Here is an 18,985-nt window from a genome sequence, read left to right as displayed (position 1 = left end):
GCCACTATAGGGATGTTCAGAATGTAGTAAAAGTTTTTTTTTTTTTTCTATTTTCCGCACCCTATCGCCGCTGAGTGTTGATCAGCATCGCACGAAAGTGCGCTGCTAATCAGCAACTCCTCCTTTTTGGCGTAGGTTTTTTTTTCTATATCCTACTGCCTTGGTCTACTGATAAGTGCTGCACATAAGTGCGGCATTTATCAGCAACACCATTTTTGGCGTAGGTTTTTTTTTTATACTTACTGTAAAAAAACACGTAAAAAACACTACATTACACCACACTTCACTACATTGAATAAAGTTTGACACTTCACCACTACATACCCCATATACCAATCCCTATATAAAAGTGGCCCCCGGCGTGTTTTCGGTATCGGACGCATACGTTATTATTGCCTCCGACACCGAAACAGCCAGTGAGGATGAATGGGGGGATCCTTCGTTCCTCCATTCATCCTCATCCTCATCACCCAATGACGTATCTGGGGGTAGTGTAGCGTACGCTGCCCCCCAGACACGTCTTTTCCGCCAGTACCGTACCAATAAGAGATGACGGTATGGCGTGAAATTCTACAAACTCTGTGAGAGTACCTCAGGGTACACTTACAGATTAAGGGTACGTGCACACTGCGGAATGGCGAAGGATAACCCTTTGTGCATTCTGCAGCTGGCACCCACCGGCGGACTGATGCAGGCGCGCGTCTCCGTCCGTGTCATAGACTCCATTCTATGCACGGGCGGATTCCATCGTCCATCCAAAGAATGAATACGTTGGACGGAGAGCGGAATTCGCTCGTGCATAGAATGGAGTCTATGACACGGACGGAGACGCACGCCCACATCAGTCCGCCGGTGGGTGCCAGCTGCGGAATGCACAAAGGGTTATCCTTCGCCATTCCGCAGTGTGCACGTAACCTTAGAGTGTATGAAGGAAGGGACACCCGAATCCAGCCCCCAGATGCCCTCCCCTCCCCCCCCATCCTCGGAGTTAGTGGGAAGATTGTTTGGGAACTGATCTTCCCACTGCTGGATAAACTTTTATACCAGCACCCCCTCTTCCGGTCCCTCGCTGCCCGAGCTACTGTAGCTTGCGGCACGATCCGAAAATATCAGAAGTAGTAATAGAGCCCTAATATTTAGCAGCCATGGAGCGGACCCAGCACTTCTGGATATGAAGGACCCCGTATCGCACCAGGAAAACATTTTCCAGGTGACGTCCTGCACACTGGAAAACAGGAGACCCCAGAAGAAGTGCAGAGTGTGGCGTAACAGGGGGATCAGGAAGGACACCATTTTCCAGTGTGACTCCTGTCCTGATCACCCCGGCCTCTGCATACTGGATCGCTTCAAGGCGTACCACACATCATTGGAGATCCACATTATCTAAATTCTGTCCCTTATTCCTATTTCAGGGGTCACGTTGATCCAGGGATTATTCTGATCGCCATTATGGAGTCGGGAAGGAATTTTTTCCCAGTGATGAAGCTATTGTCGTCTGCCTTACGAGGGTTTTTTGCCTTCCTCTGGATCAACACAGGTTGAATTTGATGGACACCTGTCATTTTCAACCTTATAAACTAATAATTGGCCTAATACCCCCAAATAAATTAGAATTGTCCCTTTTCCCCAACTTAATAGATATGGCCGCCATTCCCATTAGAGGATGCCATGATGCAATTAGAAAGCCTCTGTGCATCCAGGACACTAGAAACCATTCTGGAAACTACACCCCTTAAGAAATCTAACAAGGGGGGCAGCGGGGATATGGCCCCCTGGTGATGGCCACATTTGGGACGTGAAAATGAAAAAAAATTGTATTTTTTATTTTCACGGCACATGTTCTACATATGTGCCTGTTACCAGTGGGGTCCATATGCTCACTGCACCCCTTGTTAGATTCCTTATGGGGTGTAGTTTCCAGAATGGGGTCACTTGTGGGGGGTTTCTACTGTCCTGGCAGCACAGGAGCTTTGTAATTGCGACATGGCCTCCATCCTCCATTCCAGCCTCTAAATGGCGCTCTGTCCCTTTGGTGGCTTGCCCTGTGCCCATATGGCACATTATGTCCACATGTGGGGTATTTTCGTACTCAGGGGAAATTACCCTACACGTTTTGCTTTTATTTTCTTTTTTAACCCCTTGTGGAAATGGAAAAAAATCAAAGCTAGACCAACATTTAGTGTAATTTTTTTTTTAATTTTTACTCTAAACCATTGATCTTGTCTTGATTTTTTCATTTTCACAAGGGGCTAAAAGAAAAAAAAAACACAATGTGTAGAGCAATTTCCCTTGAGTCCGTAAATACCCCACATGTGGACATAAAGCGCCATGCGGGTGCAGGGTAAGCCTCCAAAGGGAAGGTGCGCCATTTGGTTTTTTGAGTCTGGATTTGGCTGGAATGGATTCTGAGGGGCCATGTTGCATTCAAAGGCCCCTGTGTTGCAAAGACAGTTCAAACCCCCCACAAGTGACCCCATTATGGAAACTACACCCCTCAAGGAATGTAAGAAGGGGTGTAGTGAGCATATGGACCCCACTGGTGACGGGCACAAATGTGGAACAATGTGGCGTGAAAATGAAATATGAAATTTTTTACACTATAATGTTGGTCTAGGCTTGAATTTATCATTTTCACAAGGGGTTAAAAGAGAAAAAAAAACATAAAATGTGTAGAGCAATTTCCCCCGTGTCCGTAAATACCCCACATGTGGACATAAAGCACCATGTGGGCGCAGGGCAAGCCTCCGAAGGGAAGGAGCGCCATTTGGTTTTTAGAGGTTGGATTTGGCTAGAATGGATGATGAACGCCATGTCACATTTACAGAGCCCTTGTGCTGCCAAAACACTGGAAACCCCCCACAAGTGACCCCATTCTGGAAACTATACCCCTCAAGGAATCTAACAAGGGGTGCAATGAGGATATGGACCCCTTGATGACGGGCACATTTGTGCCGTGAAAGTGAAAAAATGAAAATTTTCCCTTTCACGTCACATTTTTCCACATTTGTGCCCATCACCAGTGGGGTCCATATGCTCACTGCACCCCTTGTTAGAGTCCTTGAAGGGTGTAGTTTCCAGAATGGGGTCACTTGTGGGAGGTTTCCAGTGTCTTGGCAGCACAAGGGCTCTGTAAATGCGACATGGCCCTTGAAATCCATTCCAGTGAAATCCAGCTTCCAAAAGCCAATTGGCGCTCCTTCCCTTTGGAGGCTCGTCCTGCGCCCGCTTGGCACTTTATGTCCACATGTGGGGTATTTCTGTACTCGGCAGAAACTGCGCTACATGTTTTGTGTTTTTTTTTTCCTTTTATCCCTTTGTGAAAATGAAAAATTGAATGCTAGAACAACGTTTTAGTGTAAAAAATACTTTTGTCTTTTTTCACGCCATATTGTTCGGAAAATCTGTGAAGCACCTGTGGGGTACAGATGCTCACCGCACCCCTTGTTACATTCCTTGAGGGTTGTAGTTTTCTAAATGGTGTCCCTTTAGGGATGTTTTTTAGGTTTTTGGCACCGCAGAGCCTCTGCCAACCTGAAGTGGTACAGTCAAAAATGACCAAATATAACGGAGCCATTGAAATTCATTAGGCGCTCCTTTATATCTGAGGCTTGTGGTTGCGTCAAATAGCGCAATAGGGCCACATATGGGGTATTTCTATAAACTGCAGAAACGAGGAAATCAATATTGGGGTGCATTTCTCTGCTAATAGGTTTATAATTATGAAAAATATTGGATTACAATTAAATCTCTGCACAGAAAATTAACATTTTCAAATTTCTTACACAATTAGCTTTTATTTCTGTGACTCCCCTAAAGGGTTAAATAACTTTCTGGATGTGCTTTTTCAGAGTTTGGGGGGTGCAGTTTCTGCAATGGGGTGCTTTGTGAGGCTTTCTAACATACAGTCCCCTCAAATACACTTTAATGGGTTCACACTATGTATATTTCAGGCTGTATTTGGTCCTCATGTCAGGTCCTCATAGCAACCAAAACCAGGAGTGGATTGAAAACACAGAAAGGATCTGTTCACACAATGTTGAAATTGAGTGGATGGCCGCCATATAACAGTAAATAACGGCCATTATTTCAATACCACAGCCGTTGTTTTAAAATAACAGCAAATATTTGCCATTAAATGGCGGCCATCCACTCAATTACAACATTATGTGAACAGAGCCTTTCTGTGTTTTCAATCCACTCCTGGTTTTGGTTGCTATACAGCCTCACAAATACAGCCTCAAATATACATAGTGTGAACCCAGCTAAACCTGAACAGGTCCCTAAAAATATCTGATTTAGAAATTTTACTGAAAATATGGAAATTTGCTGCTAATGTTTTAAGCTTTCTATTGTCTAAAAAAAATGAAATATAGTTTAATAAATGCCGCCAACATAAAGTAGACATGTTGCTAATGCTATTTAATATATAATTTATGTGGCATAACCATTTTCTGTATAAGCAGAAAAATTTTAAAGTTGGAAAAATGCATTTTTTCACAATTTTTCACGCTATTTTGGATTTTTTCATAAAGATTCGTTATAAGTATCAACTCCAATTTACAAGAAATGTGAAGTACAATATGTCACGAGAAAACAGTCTCAGAATCAGCCAGATAGGTAATAGCATGCCAAAGTTATTAATGAATACAGTGACACTGGTCAAATTCATAAAATTTGCTCCTGTCCTTAAGGCCATTTCAGGCCCGGTCCTTAAGGGGTTAAGCACTATATTTTTTATTTGCATTGGGGTAGATGGGAATTATGTGTGTATATCTTTACTGGTTTCTTTTTTACATTTTCACTTTATTTTACAGTCCTACAATGGGGACTTTACTGTCTGATTGCCTGATGACACGCAAAATACATTGCAGAACTCCTTTGCATTGCATTGTTTTATGCCTATCATAGGCATAGCTGCCTTAGGGCAGCTTCTGTGCCCATTTCATCTGAGGATGTAACTGTAGGTCCACAAGCGGTTGTGCACCACAAAAATGTTGTGTCCGCTGTCCTGAAGAAGTTAAAAATTAAAGAGTTAAAAAAAATGATTAAATGTGGTCTATTCTGACACCTTTAATGATTTTATGAGGTCTATGGGGCTGTGTGATGGCTCATTTTTGTGGGGTTTTTTTTATCAGTACCCCACTCACATATCTTTTTGATTACTTTTTTCCCTTGGTAAAAAAAAGGGAGGGGGGTGGTTTAAACTTTTATTATGGGATTTTTTTTTTACACATTTTTTTAGTCCCTTTATGGGACTTCTATGCAGTGCATTTATATCTCAATATATTTTGTATATGCTGCATTGATCCCCTATCTCGGCACTCGATTGCTGCCAGCCTATAGCAACCACTGAGTACAGGCAGCACTGGAGGCCCAGCAAAGGTCTTAGGCTGCCTGTAGAATACATCAGCTCCCCACAATCTTGATCTGCGTCACTTCACCACCAATGACGTGCAGCCGATTCATTGAAATGCAGCTGTCAGTTGTGACAGCGGCATTTAAATTGTTAAATAGAAGGCACAAACATAGGTCTGCTGATAGCAGCCTGGAGACGTCTTGTAAATAAATAGGCCTCTCTATATCCCTTGGATTACTTATAGGGATCAATGCAATATGTATATACTGTATTGTTCTATTATCTTGGCCAGCCCATAGCAATCGCTGTGTATAGGCAGCCAGGGAAGCCTAAAAGAGGCTTCGGGCTGCTTGTAGAATGGATTGGCTCCCCACAATCTTGATCGGTGCCACTGTACCACCAATGATGCACACCCAACCCATCTAAATGTTGTTGACAGTGTTGTAGCATTTAAGTGGTTAAATAGCAGGCACAGAAACTGGTCTGCTGATAGCAGCCAGGAGACTTTGTGAATAGAGAGAGCTCTTGTTGTGAGCTCTCATTATATCCCCATATAAATCACTCTATTAATTCCAATGAGAATCAAATTGATGCTTTCACTCAAACTGAGAAAATGGGCACATAACCCATTGTAAGTTTAAGCGAGTCCAAGCGCTAGTTACCTGGTCCAGGGCAGGCCTGGAAGGGAGATGATAAACGGATAATAAAGACACAGGTGGATAAATTAATTGTACTACAATATACATCATTGAGGTGGCTAGTGACCCGCAGAATGAGGACAATCTTATATTTAATGTTATTGGCCACAGCTAAAGCTTGTAATTCTGAATTGCAAACTGTACCTGGACTTTCTGAGCCCAGGTGGAGTCCACAGATATCAGGGAATTACAGCCCTAGCTGCGACCCATCAGCAGTTGCATTTTATCGATCGCTGCAGACTGTTCATATACTTATCCTGGTTCTATCTGCACCCTGTAAGAGCTTCTAAACTTTATGGTGGGAGTGCATCTTTACCTTGCAAAACAGTGCTTCTCCCACATATAACTTTTACCTGTGTAGTTTACGTATCTAAGGAAACTTACATAAAAAACACATAATTATACTTTGCTTCTACATTAAAAGTCAACTCTGTAATCCTGTAACATGACTTTTCTCTGACGGAAAGACTACAGAGAAGAGAGATTTTAGCTAAGTGAACTAAAGCACTTTCTTATTTCAGAAAACTAAAGATGTCTGCCACATTACTTCATGTTTTAACATTTCTATACGTGTGGCCTGTGTATGATATGTGAGCATTAAGGAGCAATGTCATTGATCACAAGTGCGATTTAATGATGTGTGAAACTTAATGGCAGCCAGCCTACAGAGTAGAAAGTGTTCACACAATATAACCCACTGCATGACGTACGACTTCGGGAACACAAGCCTCCACATCGCTTTAGAAAGTCTAGCTAAACACACATACATTCCAAACATGTTTGCTATTACAAATGACCGGTTTTATAGGAAAAATACGTGTAAAACTTACTTACTCGCTAGGAGAACCTGGCTTAAAAAGGCAGACGTTAGTAAACAGTAGGCCATTGTGATGTCTTCAGCTCCTTAAAAACTTCTTATGTAGACACAAAGAGACAGGACGGGAGGGAGATGAATGGGGGTGGCCTTCCTTGGGAAAGAGGCAGCACGATTTAATCAAAGCAAAAAAACACCCCCACACTCCATAGTTCTATGATATGGCCACAATATATAAAAAAGGAAAATAAATAGGAATAGTTATTGGCAGTTTCCATCCTGATTTTGGGAAACATTTTTGTGGAGTGCAGTGGAATGCCTGCTTAGCTTCTCCTCATACCCACCAGGCAGCATGAAAGCATTAACTCCATCTGTATAGAATTTCTCGGTGTGTCCTGACTGGCAGAAGAGGAGGGAAATGTCTTGTAAACAAGCAGCCCAGAGACTGCTGCTTCTGATTTCAGTGGCTTTTAAACTGTCCCCCAGCTGTGTATATACATAGAGCACATGTGATATTGGAATGTCCTATACTTGCTCCATCAGGTAATTTACTGCAATCAGTGAACACACCAGGAAAGTTCCTGGCATAGACCAAACATATCCATAAGGGGCCATTAACCCTGCAGATGCACAGTTTTAAGCAGCAGCAGTAAATAGAATAATTTGTTTTACATTAGTACCTTAACTTATACCTCTGATGGAAGAAATAACAGTTTGAACACACATTTAGAGCTAGTTCACACTGTGAGTATCGTTATGTTTAATAAAGGGTTACTGTCATTAAAAACAACTTTTAACACATCATCAAACATGTCAGAAGATCTTTATACAGCAGGTACCGCTGCTAAGACTCTCCGTGATCAGGAGATATAGCCGGGGAAACAGCACCACTCTTCAGTTTGGGTGTAGTCTGACGACATTATTGCCGAGAGGATCAGGGAGCATCACACCAGTCAGTATCATACACTGCACCCCATCTCCATCCAGGAGCCGCATTATACTGACTCATCTATGTTCTGGCACCAAATGAAGTGCTGACCCAAAAACTCATCCGCACTGAATGATTTTTGGCAATTGTGCTTTCCTCCTTGCAACCAAAGAACCATAATATTTTTATTTTTCTTACGACAGAGCTATGTGAGGGCTTCTTTTTAGCAGGACATATTGTACTTTTCAGAATTTTTATTTATTTATTTATTTATTTTTGGGGGGGGGGGAAGTAACACATAGGGGAAGTAACACAGGGGAAGATTTATCAAACTGGTGTAAAGTTGAATTGTCTCAGTTGCCCTTAGCAACCAATCAGATTCCACCTTTAATTTTTTAAAGAATCTGTGAGGAATGAAAAGTAAGAGTGGCTGGTAGTTGGGGTTCACTGTGTTGAGAAACTTTTAGACTGCGGCTAAAACTGGGAAAGCTGGGTTACTGTTTAGTCATTCTTTCTCTACTTTATATTTTCCACTTGTCATTGGCTCTGTGATCCAGAGAACAATAGCTCTTTTGTTGTTTCTGTCCTCCATCTATTATTATGAGACTACCTTGCAGATAAGCTCTTCCACTTATAGCAGCAATAAACTGAGATTTGTCTGCCCTACCACTCTGGGGATACCTAAGAATCTTGAGTAAGAAAAAAACATATTTAAAGGCCATATTTCACGGGCCAATTTGCCAAAGCAAGCTAGATCAGTGCTCGCTTACAAAGCCTATTACATGGCTCAACTATCACGCATCAAGGGCTGCATGGACACAATTAGCCATGGCCATGCAGCCCTTGCCTCAGGTATAAAATAATAAGCTTTATATATACCTGTCCAGGCTCCCTGGTGTTCTTCTAGCTTCTGCCCTCTGCCTACAGCTGCTGCAGGAACTTCTGAGCTGGTCTTCTGAACTTCTGAGCCAATCACTTGCAGAGATGGGACACCGGCTTCCAGTGATTGGCTGAGTGGCCTGTCACTTCAGAAACTAGCTCAGAAGTTCCAGCAGTGGCTGCGGGGAGAAGCTAGAAGAACACTGGGGAGCATGGACAGGTATGTATAACGTGTATTATTATTTTTGTTTAAACATTCATCAGCCCTTGGCCACCCATGGCTTATACATAAAGTAATGCACAGCCGAGGGCCGATGATTTCTCAACATGTTAGTAATGGTTTCTTCGGCTGATCATTGTCTTTATTACAGAGAGATAACCTGGCGAGTCACCTGATTGGGCAGATTATCGCTCCGTGTAATAGGGCCATAACAATTATGCTGAAGAAAATGTGGGTCCAGCACTCCAGGAATTAGTTAAAAGTTGTATACTTTATTAAATCATATTAAAAAGCAGCAGAGCAACTGGTGCTTTGTGGCCGAATAGATTGACGCGTTTCGCGCATGCGCGCTTAGTCATAATCTGGTGAATGATGTGCAAGTGTGAGTTTAAAACCAAGTTGTGGCCAATAAGAGTATTCCCAATGCAGACATGTGCAGGTGGGATGACTGCATGCAATTAGCGATCTGACTGTGTGTTTGCACTACCCAGGCGATCTAGCAGTTAATTTTAGCGGTAATCTTGCTCCCATAACAATTATGTTCCTTTAAGACTAGAAATATTTTTTAAAGAGGACCTGTCACCCCCATGCCGGGGTGACAGGCTCCCGAGTATAGGGGGCTCTAACGGGGGGTCGGGGTCTCCTTTAACTTCACAACCTTTTAGGTTCCAGAGAAAACTTTCATATTATACAAATAACAAAAACAAAAAATTTTTATCAATGGGTTAACCTGTTTCCGGTAACAGAAAGAATGGCCGATAGTTGTAAAACGTCCCTCCTACCCCCACACAAACCTTTTTTTCACAATGTCAATAAAAAAAAACTGCTTAAAGGGGCTGCCCTATGTAGAAAAAATACATTTGTTTATATATCCCTGTTAATAGAGGATAGTTTCCGTGTTCAGAATTTTTTGGCCAGCTTAAAGCATTTATTTTTTATTGCACAGAAAACACACTGATTTGAATGGATACTGTATACTGCATAACTTCCTATGCGGTGGTATCTGAACACTTACTACTGGATTTCTTCACAGATTACCACTAACTGTTCAGAGTCCCAGTGGTGGGGACAATCTGTGAAAATCTCATTCTTACAATATCCTTTTAATAAGTAAGGATTTTCCAAGACGAAGAACTCAACTACCTATGGAAATAACAACCAATGTCACTAAAGTCCATCAAATTAACAAGTTATAAGAAGCTTCTATAGTATAAACTAACCTAAATTTAGTGGGATACAACATTGTATATTGTAGCCCAGCTGATCTCGGCTATTTTTACCCATCCTAAAATGCAGTTCTTTTTTTAAGAATAACTTCTGGAAATGCTATCACCCTAATATTAGCAAAAGATAATTTCACAGAATCTCCTGATCTTATCATAATAATAACTCTATCCCTAGAATAAACCATTTTGCAGCTCATCAAGTATGGGGTTAAGCCTGGAGTCAGGAGCTATTTTCTGACCTGCATTCTGTGCTGTCTCTCAGCAAAGACGATTTTTGTAAAGAGGCCTTGTTCCTCTTTCCCTTCTGGAAATTCTACCATCTTAGTCAATATATTTTATTAACTCTTGATAAGTTTTTTATTTTATTTGCTTTTTACAGTCTTCAGCCCCTCTTTCTCCGAATATCCAGGCCAAGAGGGAGTATGTTACCGTGAGAAACGTTCCCAATCTACTGTAGAGGTGAAGAGGTGAAAAGACATTAAATTAAAATCTGCATGTTTTGTATACTTACATTCCGGCCCTGTAAGCCCTCAGTGTGCTGCAAGAGTGCTTGCAGTCTTATTGTGGGCCAATGCAAGTAAGTACAAGTATAGAATTACCATTCAGAATGCAATAGTCTGCAGTGAAATGGGATAACTGAAACAGCTATGGGCAAAGAACTAGCAGAAGTGCTGGGGGAGGGGAGTAGCCATAGTGGGAGGATTACAATGAACAGTTGAGGAAAAGCATTCTGGGAATTGTAGTACTGAGCAACTGCTAAGCCAGTTATCATTTGCAGGTTATTGAGTCAACGAAGTCAGTGGTGTGGAGCAGACAGTATAATCTATGGCCACTCCATAAAATCTGCTGCCAAACAAATCTGCTGCCTGAGGAAAAAACTCAATTTGCCTCATGGCAGAAACGGACCTGTAGACAGGGCTAATTTTTAGAGACAGGGCAGGAGGACACCAGGGGAGCGTGGAGAGGTAAGCATAACATCTTTACTATTTTCTATGGGCCGTCAACCGGGTATTACCTAATACACAGATCGATTTATGGCTGATGAATTTTAAACATGTTGAAAAATGATTGCTAGCTCTTCGGCTGATTGTTGTCTTTATTACACTAGGCAATAGCTGTCCAAGTTCAGAAGATAATCTACCCAAGTAATAGGGCCTTTAGTGACTGGTTGCAATATCTTTTTCAGAATTGTTTCACCCCCTTGATTTGGCCGTTTTTCCAGAAAGCACATATCAAAGCTTTCACTAATAGAGGTCAAATTGCTATTTTCAAATCCTAGGCTATTATTTTCTCCACCAACCCCTGTACAATCAGCCACAGCGGCAGCCTTCGCCTCTATACTTTCCGCTTTAGAAGCAGGTTTGGGAAATGGTTTCGAATTACACTTTCCACCATAGACCAACGAGCTCACATATTTTTAACCTTTGTTATCTTAACTGTCTTTGGCTTTAGAGCACTATATCTGCAGAATATAGTTTCCTCTTTTTTTATTTTAGAAGTAAGACTTGGGGCGGTCCTCCTCCTAGTAAACTACATAGAGTCATGTTTTATATTAGTCATGCAGCAGTAGTAGTGAGATAAAATAATGGTGTCTCCTCAAAGTCTGATGTCTTTCACGCAGAGATGTTTTTTCGTATGACAATATCTGTGCTTCTGTATTTGGAAACCAAGCTGTACCACGATGCCAAACCTCAGATCACTTCAAAGAATAATTCACAAGATTGAGGAGGGGCAGTAGCAGAGTGAGTTAAAGGCAGGCAAGAGTCACATAGTGGCACAAGACTATGCACTTCTAGATGCCTCTGTTGCTCCTTTCTAAATTCTTGTGTATGTGAAGATGGCAAGTAAGCAGTGCAGGCCGCAGGGACAGATTGTGATAGGCAATGGAGGGACAAGACCAAGTTACTAATATATAAATACTAAAAAAGATTGTACTTGCCTGTCCACGGTTCCCCTGGTGTCTGTCCCTGTGGCCTGCACTGCTCACTTTTACTTTTGTTGCTTCACAGCGGCACGGTATGGAAGTTTTCTAAGGCTATGGGCACATGTGGAAAGGCAAGCCCCAGTGAGATTTCGGAACAGTGATGTCAGTGGTCACAAGTCTCTTTAGTGGGCAGGGTTGTAAGCAATAACCTGGCTCACTAAAGAGGTGAAGAACATGTGATCCACATTTCTATAGGGAGGGGAAAGGAGGCAGGAGTGAGACAGAGTGGATTCCATCTAGCAGCTTTTCAGCACGCATGAACAGGGTCGCCAGTGAAAGCCTAGAAACGGTGCAGAGGCGATAATTACATGCTATTACACGTATATAAATCTAGTGGTTGCCTATTTATTGATGCAGAGAAGATTTTAAGTGGAATATCCTTTTAAAACCCCTGTGACCATGTAACACATGGGATCAGAAAGGATAAAGTGAATGGGGCAGTAGGGTAATGTGCTCACGCTCACTGACACATGGTCAAAACTAAAACACAGAACATGATGCATGCAAACTATGCCAAGCAGAACTGTACACACATATGGGGGAAGTTTTCAAGCAGCATACAGTGCTGCTTGATGGAAAAAGGTAGCAAATGGTTGGGCAATTCTTCTTTTGTGTAAAAAAAAGTCTGCAACTTTTTGACACCTTTACGCCAAGCTTTGAACCAATTGGTGGGCTTCACAAGTGGATTGTCCACTGCACACCACATTTATTATAATCAACCCCATTAGCAGGGGATAATAATAGTAAAAATATATGCCAGTTAATATCGGATGTAGATTTCTAAAGGCCTTATAACACGAAACAATTAACGGCTGTATTTGTATTGTGTAATAGAAGACAATGATCAGCCAACATGAACAATGTTGGCTGATCATTGTCTGTCGTTGACTTTCAACATGTTGAAAGACAAACGACTAAGATAACAACGATCACTGCTATCTTCTGTGGGCTGCCAGGACGATCTAGCGATCACCCAGGCAGCCCCCCCTGCAGCTCCCCGCCCTCCCCCCCCCCCCCCTCGCGCTCACTCGCTCACTGCTGGCGTGTGTAATAGCACCAGCAGACAGAAAGCGGGAAACGAGGAGCAAGAGAGCGCTGACAGGGCTCTTTTGCTCCTCAGCTTAGCCCATGTGCAATAGGGGCTTAAGACTGACACATAGGCAGTCATGTATGTGCTGTATCTATTGAGAGGGTTGTGCCTAAATTGAGTGTAGATGTCACTGGCAGGGTTTTACTTAAAGGGGTGGTGTCATAAGGAAAACTAGATAAATGTTCCTAAATTGTATCATTTGCGAGATATAGACTCACTGTAGACAGCACTGGGTGGTGCTGTTTTTGCAAGAAAGTAGTGGTGCCTTTCCTAAACCTGAATATCCCTTTGACTAGAGGGTAAAAGAGCCATGTTGCACTTAGAACTGCCTTCATAACATGCAACAACCAGGAAAAATGTTTCCCTTTCATTCTGCTTCTTTATGACATAATGGCATTTTATAGTTACTGCAAATTTGTCAGCTGCACGTTAACACTATATCCCAAAGATTCTTTCAATTTGGTGACCATACAAACCAATGGAGTACACTGAAGTCATTGTCAAACTAGATAGAGATGGTATGGGCTTTGTGACAAAACATGCATTATCCAACTGTGAGGACCCATTTTCTATTTAAACTTCAAAGAATGTAAACAATGGCCATTTGGTATTACCATCTTCATTTTGCTACATACATATGTTATAAAGGTTCATTCATACGTACAGTGTTTTCAGCTGCATGTTTTGTCTTTTGTCGTGAGATTGATACCCCAAAACAAGCGGAAATAAACCTAAAAACATCCAACTGAAAACACATGTACGTGTGTGAATGCACCCTAAATGATTTTTTTGAGCCTGTACTCACTGTAGATCATGTTTGTAGCCAACAAGACTGGGATCACATTTTATTTCCTTGTGCTGTAGATAATCCCTGCTACGGTTGTGCTGTGCAATCAGAAAATCCTTTTTGGCTGATGTCTTGCTGTCACCTTGTTGCCAGCTAGAACAAATCGCTTCCTGGCGTTGTGGTAGCTAAAAAGAAATTGTATAATTTTTAAAGCACAAAATCCAGCACACCCATAGTAGTTTTAGAGGCTTTAGACACCGGATTGTTTTTACTCTTGATTTGTTTTCAGATTACAAAGTAAAGCAACTTTCTCTTCATTAGATATTTCCTACCATTTAGCTGCTATTAAAGAAAGATAAGGCCACTTGATGGGCTTTATGTGCACTTAGTGTCAAAGACAACAGGGGGAGAAACCTTACAAAAGGCAGTTTGCAAAGAAGAATCATAGAAGTTGTTAAAAAGTATAGAGAGAAGTAGAACTCATACAGCTCATTGCAAATGATGTAGACGCAAGCAAAAAAGCATACTTTATTTTTAATAAAGACCTATGATGGCCAAGGAAGCAAAATTATCCATATTTTTAGCAATTTTCTTTGTATAATGTTGGTAAACCTATTTTTGTACCCCAGGTTCAATGGTACTATTTATTGGTATGGATGTTACATTGATAACATAATTGTGGAGCATCAGTACAACTGCTTGCTGAAAGTTGAATATGGTAATTTAAAGTTTTACTAAATTACTATAAAAAAAGTAAATTTCAATATAAATATTTATATAAGGGGAAGTTGACACAGATAACATGTTAAACACTATTGTGCCATTTTATAAGATATGTCAAACCAAAATATATGTTTAGGAAGAAACCCATTCTTATGGACAAAGAATTGAAGCCAAAGTAGGATTTCATGACTAGTGATGAGCGAGTACTAAAATGCTCGTTTCGAGTAACGAACCCCATTGAAGTAAATGGGAGACTCGAGCATTTTTGCAGGAGACTCAAGTTCGGTAGAGGGAAGGTCGTGTGAAAACCTGTCAATCTCAGAAATTTATGGAAACACTACGGAAATGGACAGGAAACAGCAGGGGCAGCATGTATGCATGCCTCTGAGGCTGCCTAATGGCACCATTATGACTAATTCTGTGCAACAGCCTGGTTAAAACAGAGGTAGGCATATGGACCACCCAAAAACTCAGCCTGACACAGCATGGCAGTGAGAACACAGGGAACCATTAAAACAGAGGTAGCATATGATGAAACACCTCAAAATTTAGACTGACACAGCATGGCGGTAAGGACAGAGTGAACAAGGTAGAAGTGGTAGCCAGTGAGCCTTCCAAAAATTATACCAGACACAGCATGGCATTGAGCACACAGAGAACCATTAAAAGTGAGTGAGGAAGCAAGTGAGCCTCCCAAAAATTAGGCCAGACACAGCATGGATTTGAGCACAGAGAGAACCATTAAAAGTGAGTGAGGAAGCAAGTGAGCCTCCCAAAAATTAGGCCAGACACAGCATGGCATTGAGCGCACAGAGAACCATTAAAAGTGAGTGAGGAAGCAAGTGAGCCTCCCAAAAATTAGGCCAGAAACAGCATGGCATTGAGCACACAGAGAACCATTAAAAGTGAGTGAGGAAGCAAGTGAGCCTCCCAAAAATTAGGCCAGACTCAGCATGGCATTGAGCACACAGAGAACCATTAAAAGTGAGCGAGGAAGCAAGTGAACCCACCCAAAAATTAGAGTGAGTCCAGGGGCTGGGATTTATTGTGGACACAAACCCAGGTGCTGACAGCTAACTGGCTAGACCAGCTGTCAGTCACAATCAAGGGTACACCTGATACCTCTCGACCGGGGGTGGTGAGGCCCCGGCCATGGCTAGACAAAAATAAATAAATAAAACAGCTGGCTGGTTGGCAGGGGCACGATCGGCGGGCCCCCGCCAACCAGTCCCGCTCCTCCGCAGACGTAATGTGACGTCAAGAGCATGGCAGTGAGGACACAGACAACCATTAGAAGTGAGTAAGTAAGCAAGTGAGCCTCCCCAAAATTAGGCCAGACGCTGCATGGCATTGAGCACACAGAGAACCATTAAAAGTGAGTGTGGAAGCAAGTGAGCCTCCTAAAAATTAGGCCAGACAATGCATGGCATTGAGCACACAGATAACCATTAAAAGTGAGTGAGGAAGCAAGTGAGCCCACCCAAAAACTGGAGTGAGTCCAGGGGCTAGGATTTTTAGTGGACACGAACCTAGGCGCTGACAATTAACTGGCTAGACCAGCTGTCAGTCACCATCAAGGGTAGACCTGATGCCTCTCGGCCGGGGGATGTGAGGCCCTGGCCACGGCTAGACAGAAAAAATAAATAAAATAAAACAGCTGGCTGGTTGGCGAGGGCGCGATCGGCGGGCCCCCGGCAACCAGTCCCGCTCCTCTGCAGACGTAGTGTGACGTCAGAGCGTGGCAGTGAGGACACAGAGAACAATACAGTCTTCTTAAGAGGCCCCGGAATTTTAACAAATACACTTTCAATCCTTTAAAGAGTCTCTAAGAGACGGCAAGTGCGGTAGCCTGTGTATTAAAAAGACCTGGTCAATCCTGCCTTCAAAAAGGCTACGACAACATCCAAGGAAGGATAGAAGCCACTGATGAAAGGCCTGGTCAATCCTGCCTTTAAAACGGCTAAAACATCCAGGGAAGGTAGAAGGTGCTGTTCATCAGTTTGAGTACCGCCTGTTGGCGCTTACCCATGGCAGTGCTGCTGCGCCTAAAACTAAAATAGCCGGATTATGGCTAAATTTTGCCTCACACCCTCATGCAGTTTTGCGTGATAGGCATCTCTTTGGAGGTAGGGACAAAGAATAACAATACAGTCTTCTTGAGAGGCCCCGGAATTAGAACGAATACACTTTCAATCCTTTAACCCTTTAAGGACAGAGCCAATTTCGATTTTTGCGTTTTAGTTTTTTCCTCCTTGTGCTTAAAAGGCATAGCACTTGCATTTTTCCACCAAGAAACCCACATGAGCCCTTATTTTTTGCGTCACTAATTGTACTTTGCAATGACATGCTGAATTTTTGCATAAAGTACACTGCGAAACCAGAAAAAAATTCAAAGTGTGGTGAAATTGAAAAAAAAAAAGCATTTTGTTTATTTGGGGGAAATGTGTTTTTACGCCATTCGCCCTGGGGTAAAACTGACTTGTTATATATGTTCCTCAAGTCGTTACGATTAAAACGATATGTAACATGTATAACTTATATTGTATCTGATGGCCTGTAAAAAAATTAAACCATTGTCAACAAATATACATCACTTAAAATCGCTCCATTCCCAGGCTTATAGCGCTTTTATCCTTTGGTCTATGGGGCTGTGTGAGGTGTCATTTTTTGCGCCATGATGTGATCTTTCTATCGGTACCTTGATTGCGCATATACGACTTTTTGATCGCTTTTTATTACAATTTTTCTGGATTTGATGTGACCAAAAATGCGCAATTTTGCACTTTGGGATTTTTTTGCGCTCACGTCGTTTACCGTACGAGATCAGTAATGTGATTAATTAATAGTTTGGGCGATTACGCATGCGGCGATAGCAAACATGTTTGTTTATTTATTTATTTATTTACTTTTATTTATAACCTGGGAAAAGGGGGGTGATTCAGACTTTTATTAGAGGAGGGGGCTTTTTACTGTTAACAACACTTTTTTTTTTACTTTAACACTTATACTAGAAGCCCCCCTGGGGACTTCTAGTATAAGTGCTCTGATCTCTCATAGAGATCTCTGCAGCATAGATATGCTGCAGAGATCCATGAGATAGGCACTCGTTTGCTTTCGGCTGCTGCAGCCGGAAGTAAACGAGTGCCGAGCCGGGGACGGCGCCATCTTGGAGCGGTCCCCGGCCGGCTTCAGAAACGGAGATCGCTCCTCCGGGATAACATCCCGGGGGAGCGATCTCCGCCACTAGACACCAGGGAGACGCTGGATCCGGTAATCGGATGCAGCTGTCATGTTTGACAGCTGCATCTGATTACTGTATTAGCGGGCACGGCGATCGGGCCGTGCCCGCTAATACCTGCGGTCCCGGGCTACACGCGGCACCCGGGACCGCCGCGGTTCAGAGCGGGGTCGCCGCGCGGCCCCGCTCTGAACTCCCTTACCGGCATCAGGGCGTAAATTTACGCCCGATGTCGTTAAGGGGTTAAAGAGTCTCTAAGGGTGGTATTACACGAAGCGATTTTTTTCAATTAACGATTAACGATAAACGATCTCCAACGATCGCAATAGCGGTTGCCTAATAATCGTTCGTTTTACTACACGGAAAGATTATCGGTTATATTGGAGCAACAAAATTCAAGAACACTCCCCTTTCAATTTGCGAATGAACAGGGAACGGCTAACGACATCTTATTCAAACGAACGATGTGCGAACGATGTGTAAAAGACAAACGATAAAAATAGATCCAAAACCTATTAAACGACCAACGACCAATCGTTCGTCGTTTAATCGTTGTCTACTATTACACTTAAAGATAATCGTTCAAATACGACCGATTGAACGATTATTCGAACGATAATCGCTTCGTGTAATACCACCCTAAGAGAGGGCAAGTGCGGTAGCCTGTGTATTAAAAAGACCTGGTCAATCCTGCCTTTAAAAAGGCTACAACATCCAAGGAAGGTAGACGGTACTGGTGAAAGGCCTGGTCACTCCTGCCTTCAAAAAGGCAGCATATGGACCACCCAAAAACTTAGCCTGACACCACAGACCCAGACCAAGATGGACAATACAATTATGGCTAGATTTAGCCTCACACCCACATGCAGTTGTGCGTGAGAGGCATATCTTTGGAGGTAGGGACGAAGAATAACAATACAGTCTTCTTAAGAGGCCCCGGAATTTGATTTGAATGAATGAATACACTTTCAATCCTTTAAAGAGTCTCTAAGAGAGGGCAAGTGTCTATTAACCCCTTAAGGACAGAGCCTGAAATGGCCTT

At 42.4% G+C, this 18,985-nt stretch overlaps 1 protein-coding gene across 1 annotated transcript in view; it reads right to left on the bottom strand.

The window, feature by feature from the left end:
• The window catches only part of VSTM4 (V-set and transmembrane domain containing 4), a 29,479-nt gene extending 22,260 nt beyond the window's left edge, over positions 1-7,219 (bottom strand). Inside the window, exon 1 of the mRNA XM_069979263.1 lies at positions 6,889-7,219. Coding sequence (XP_069835364.1) covers positions 6,889-6,940 — 52 coding nt within the window. The 5' untranslated portion in view covers positions 6,941-7,219. The remainder of the gene's footprint in view (positions 1-6,888) is intronic.
• Positions 7,220-18,985: the final 11,766 nt, after the last annotated feature.

The sequence above is a fragment of the Dendropsophus ebraccatus genome, chromosome 8 (assembly GCF_027789765.1).
Source record: "Dendropsophus ebraccatus isolate aDenEbr1 chromosome 8, aDenEbr1.pat, whole genome shotgun sequence".
In the NCBI taxonomy this organism is placed as follows: domain Eukaryota; kingdom Metazoa; phylum Chordata; class Amphibia; order Anura; family Hylidae; genus Dendropsophus; species Dendropsophus ebraccatus.
Note: the sequence above shows the minus strand (reverse complement) of the source record. Positions and strands in the feature narration are given on the sequence as shown.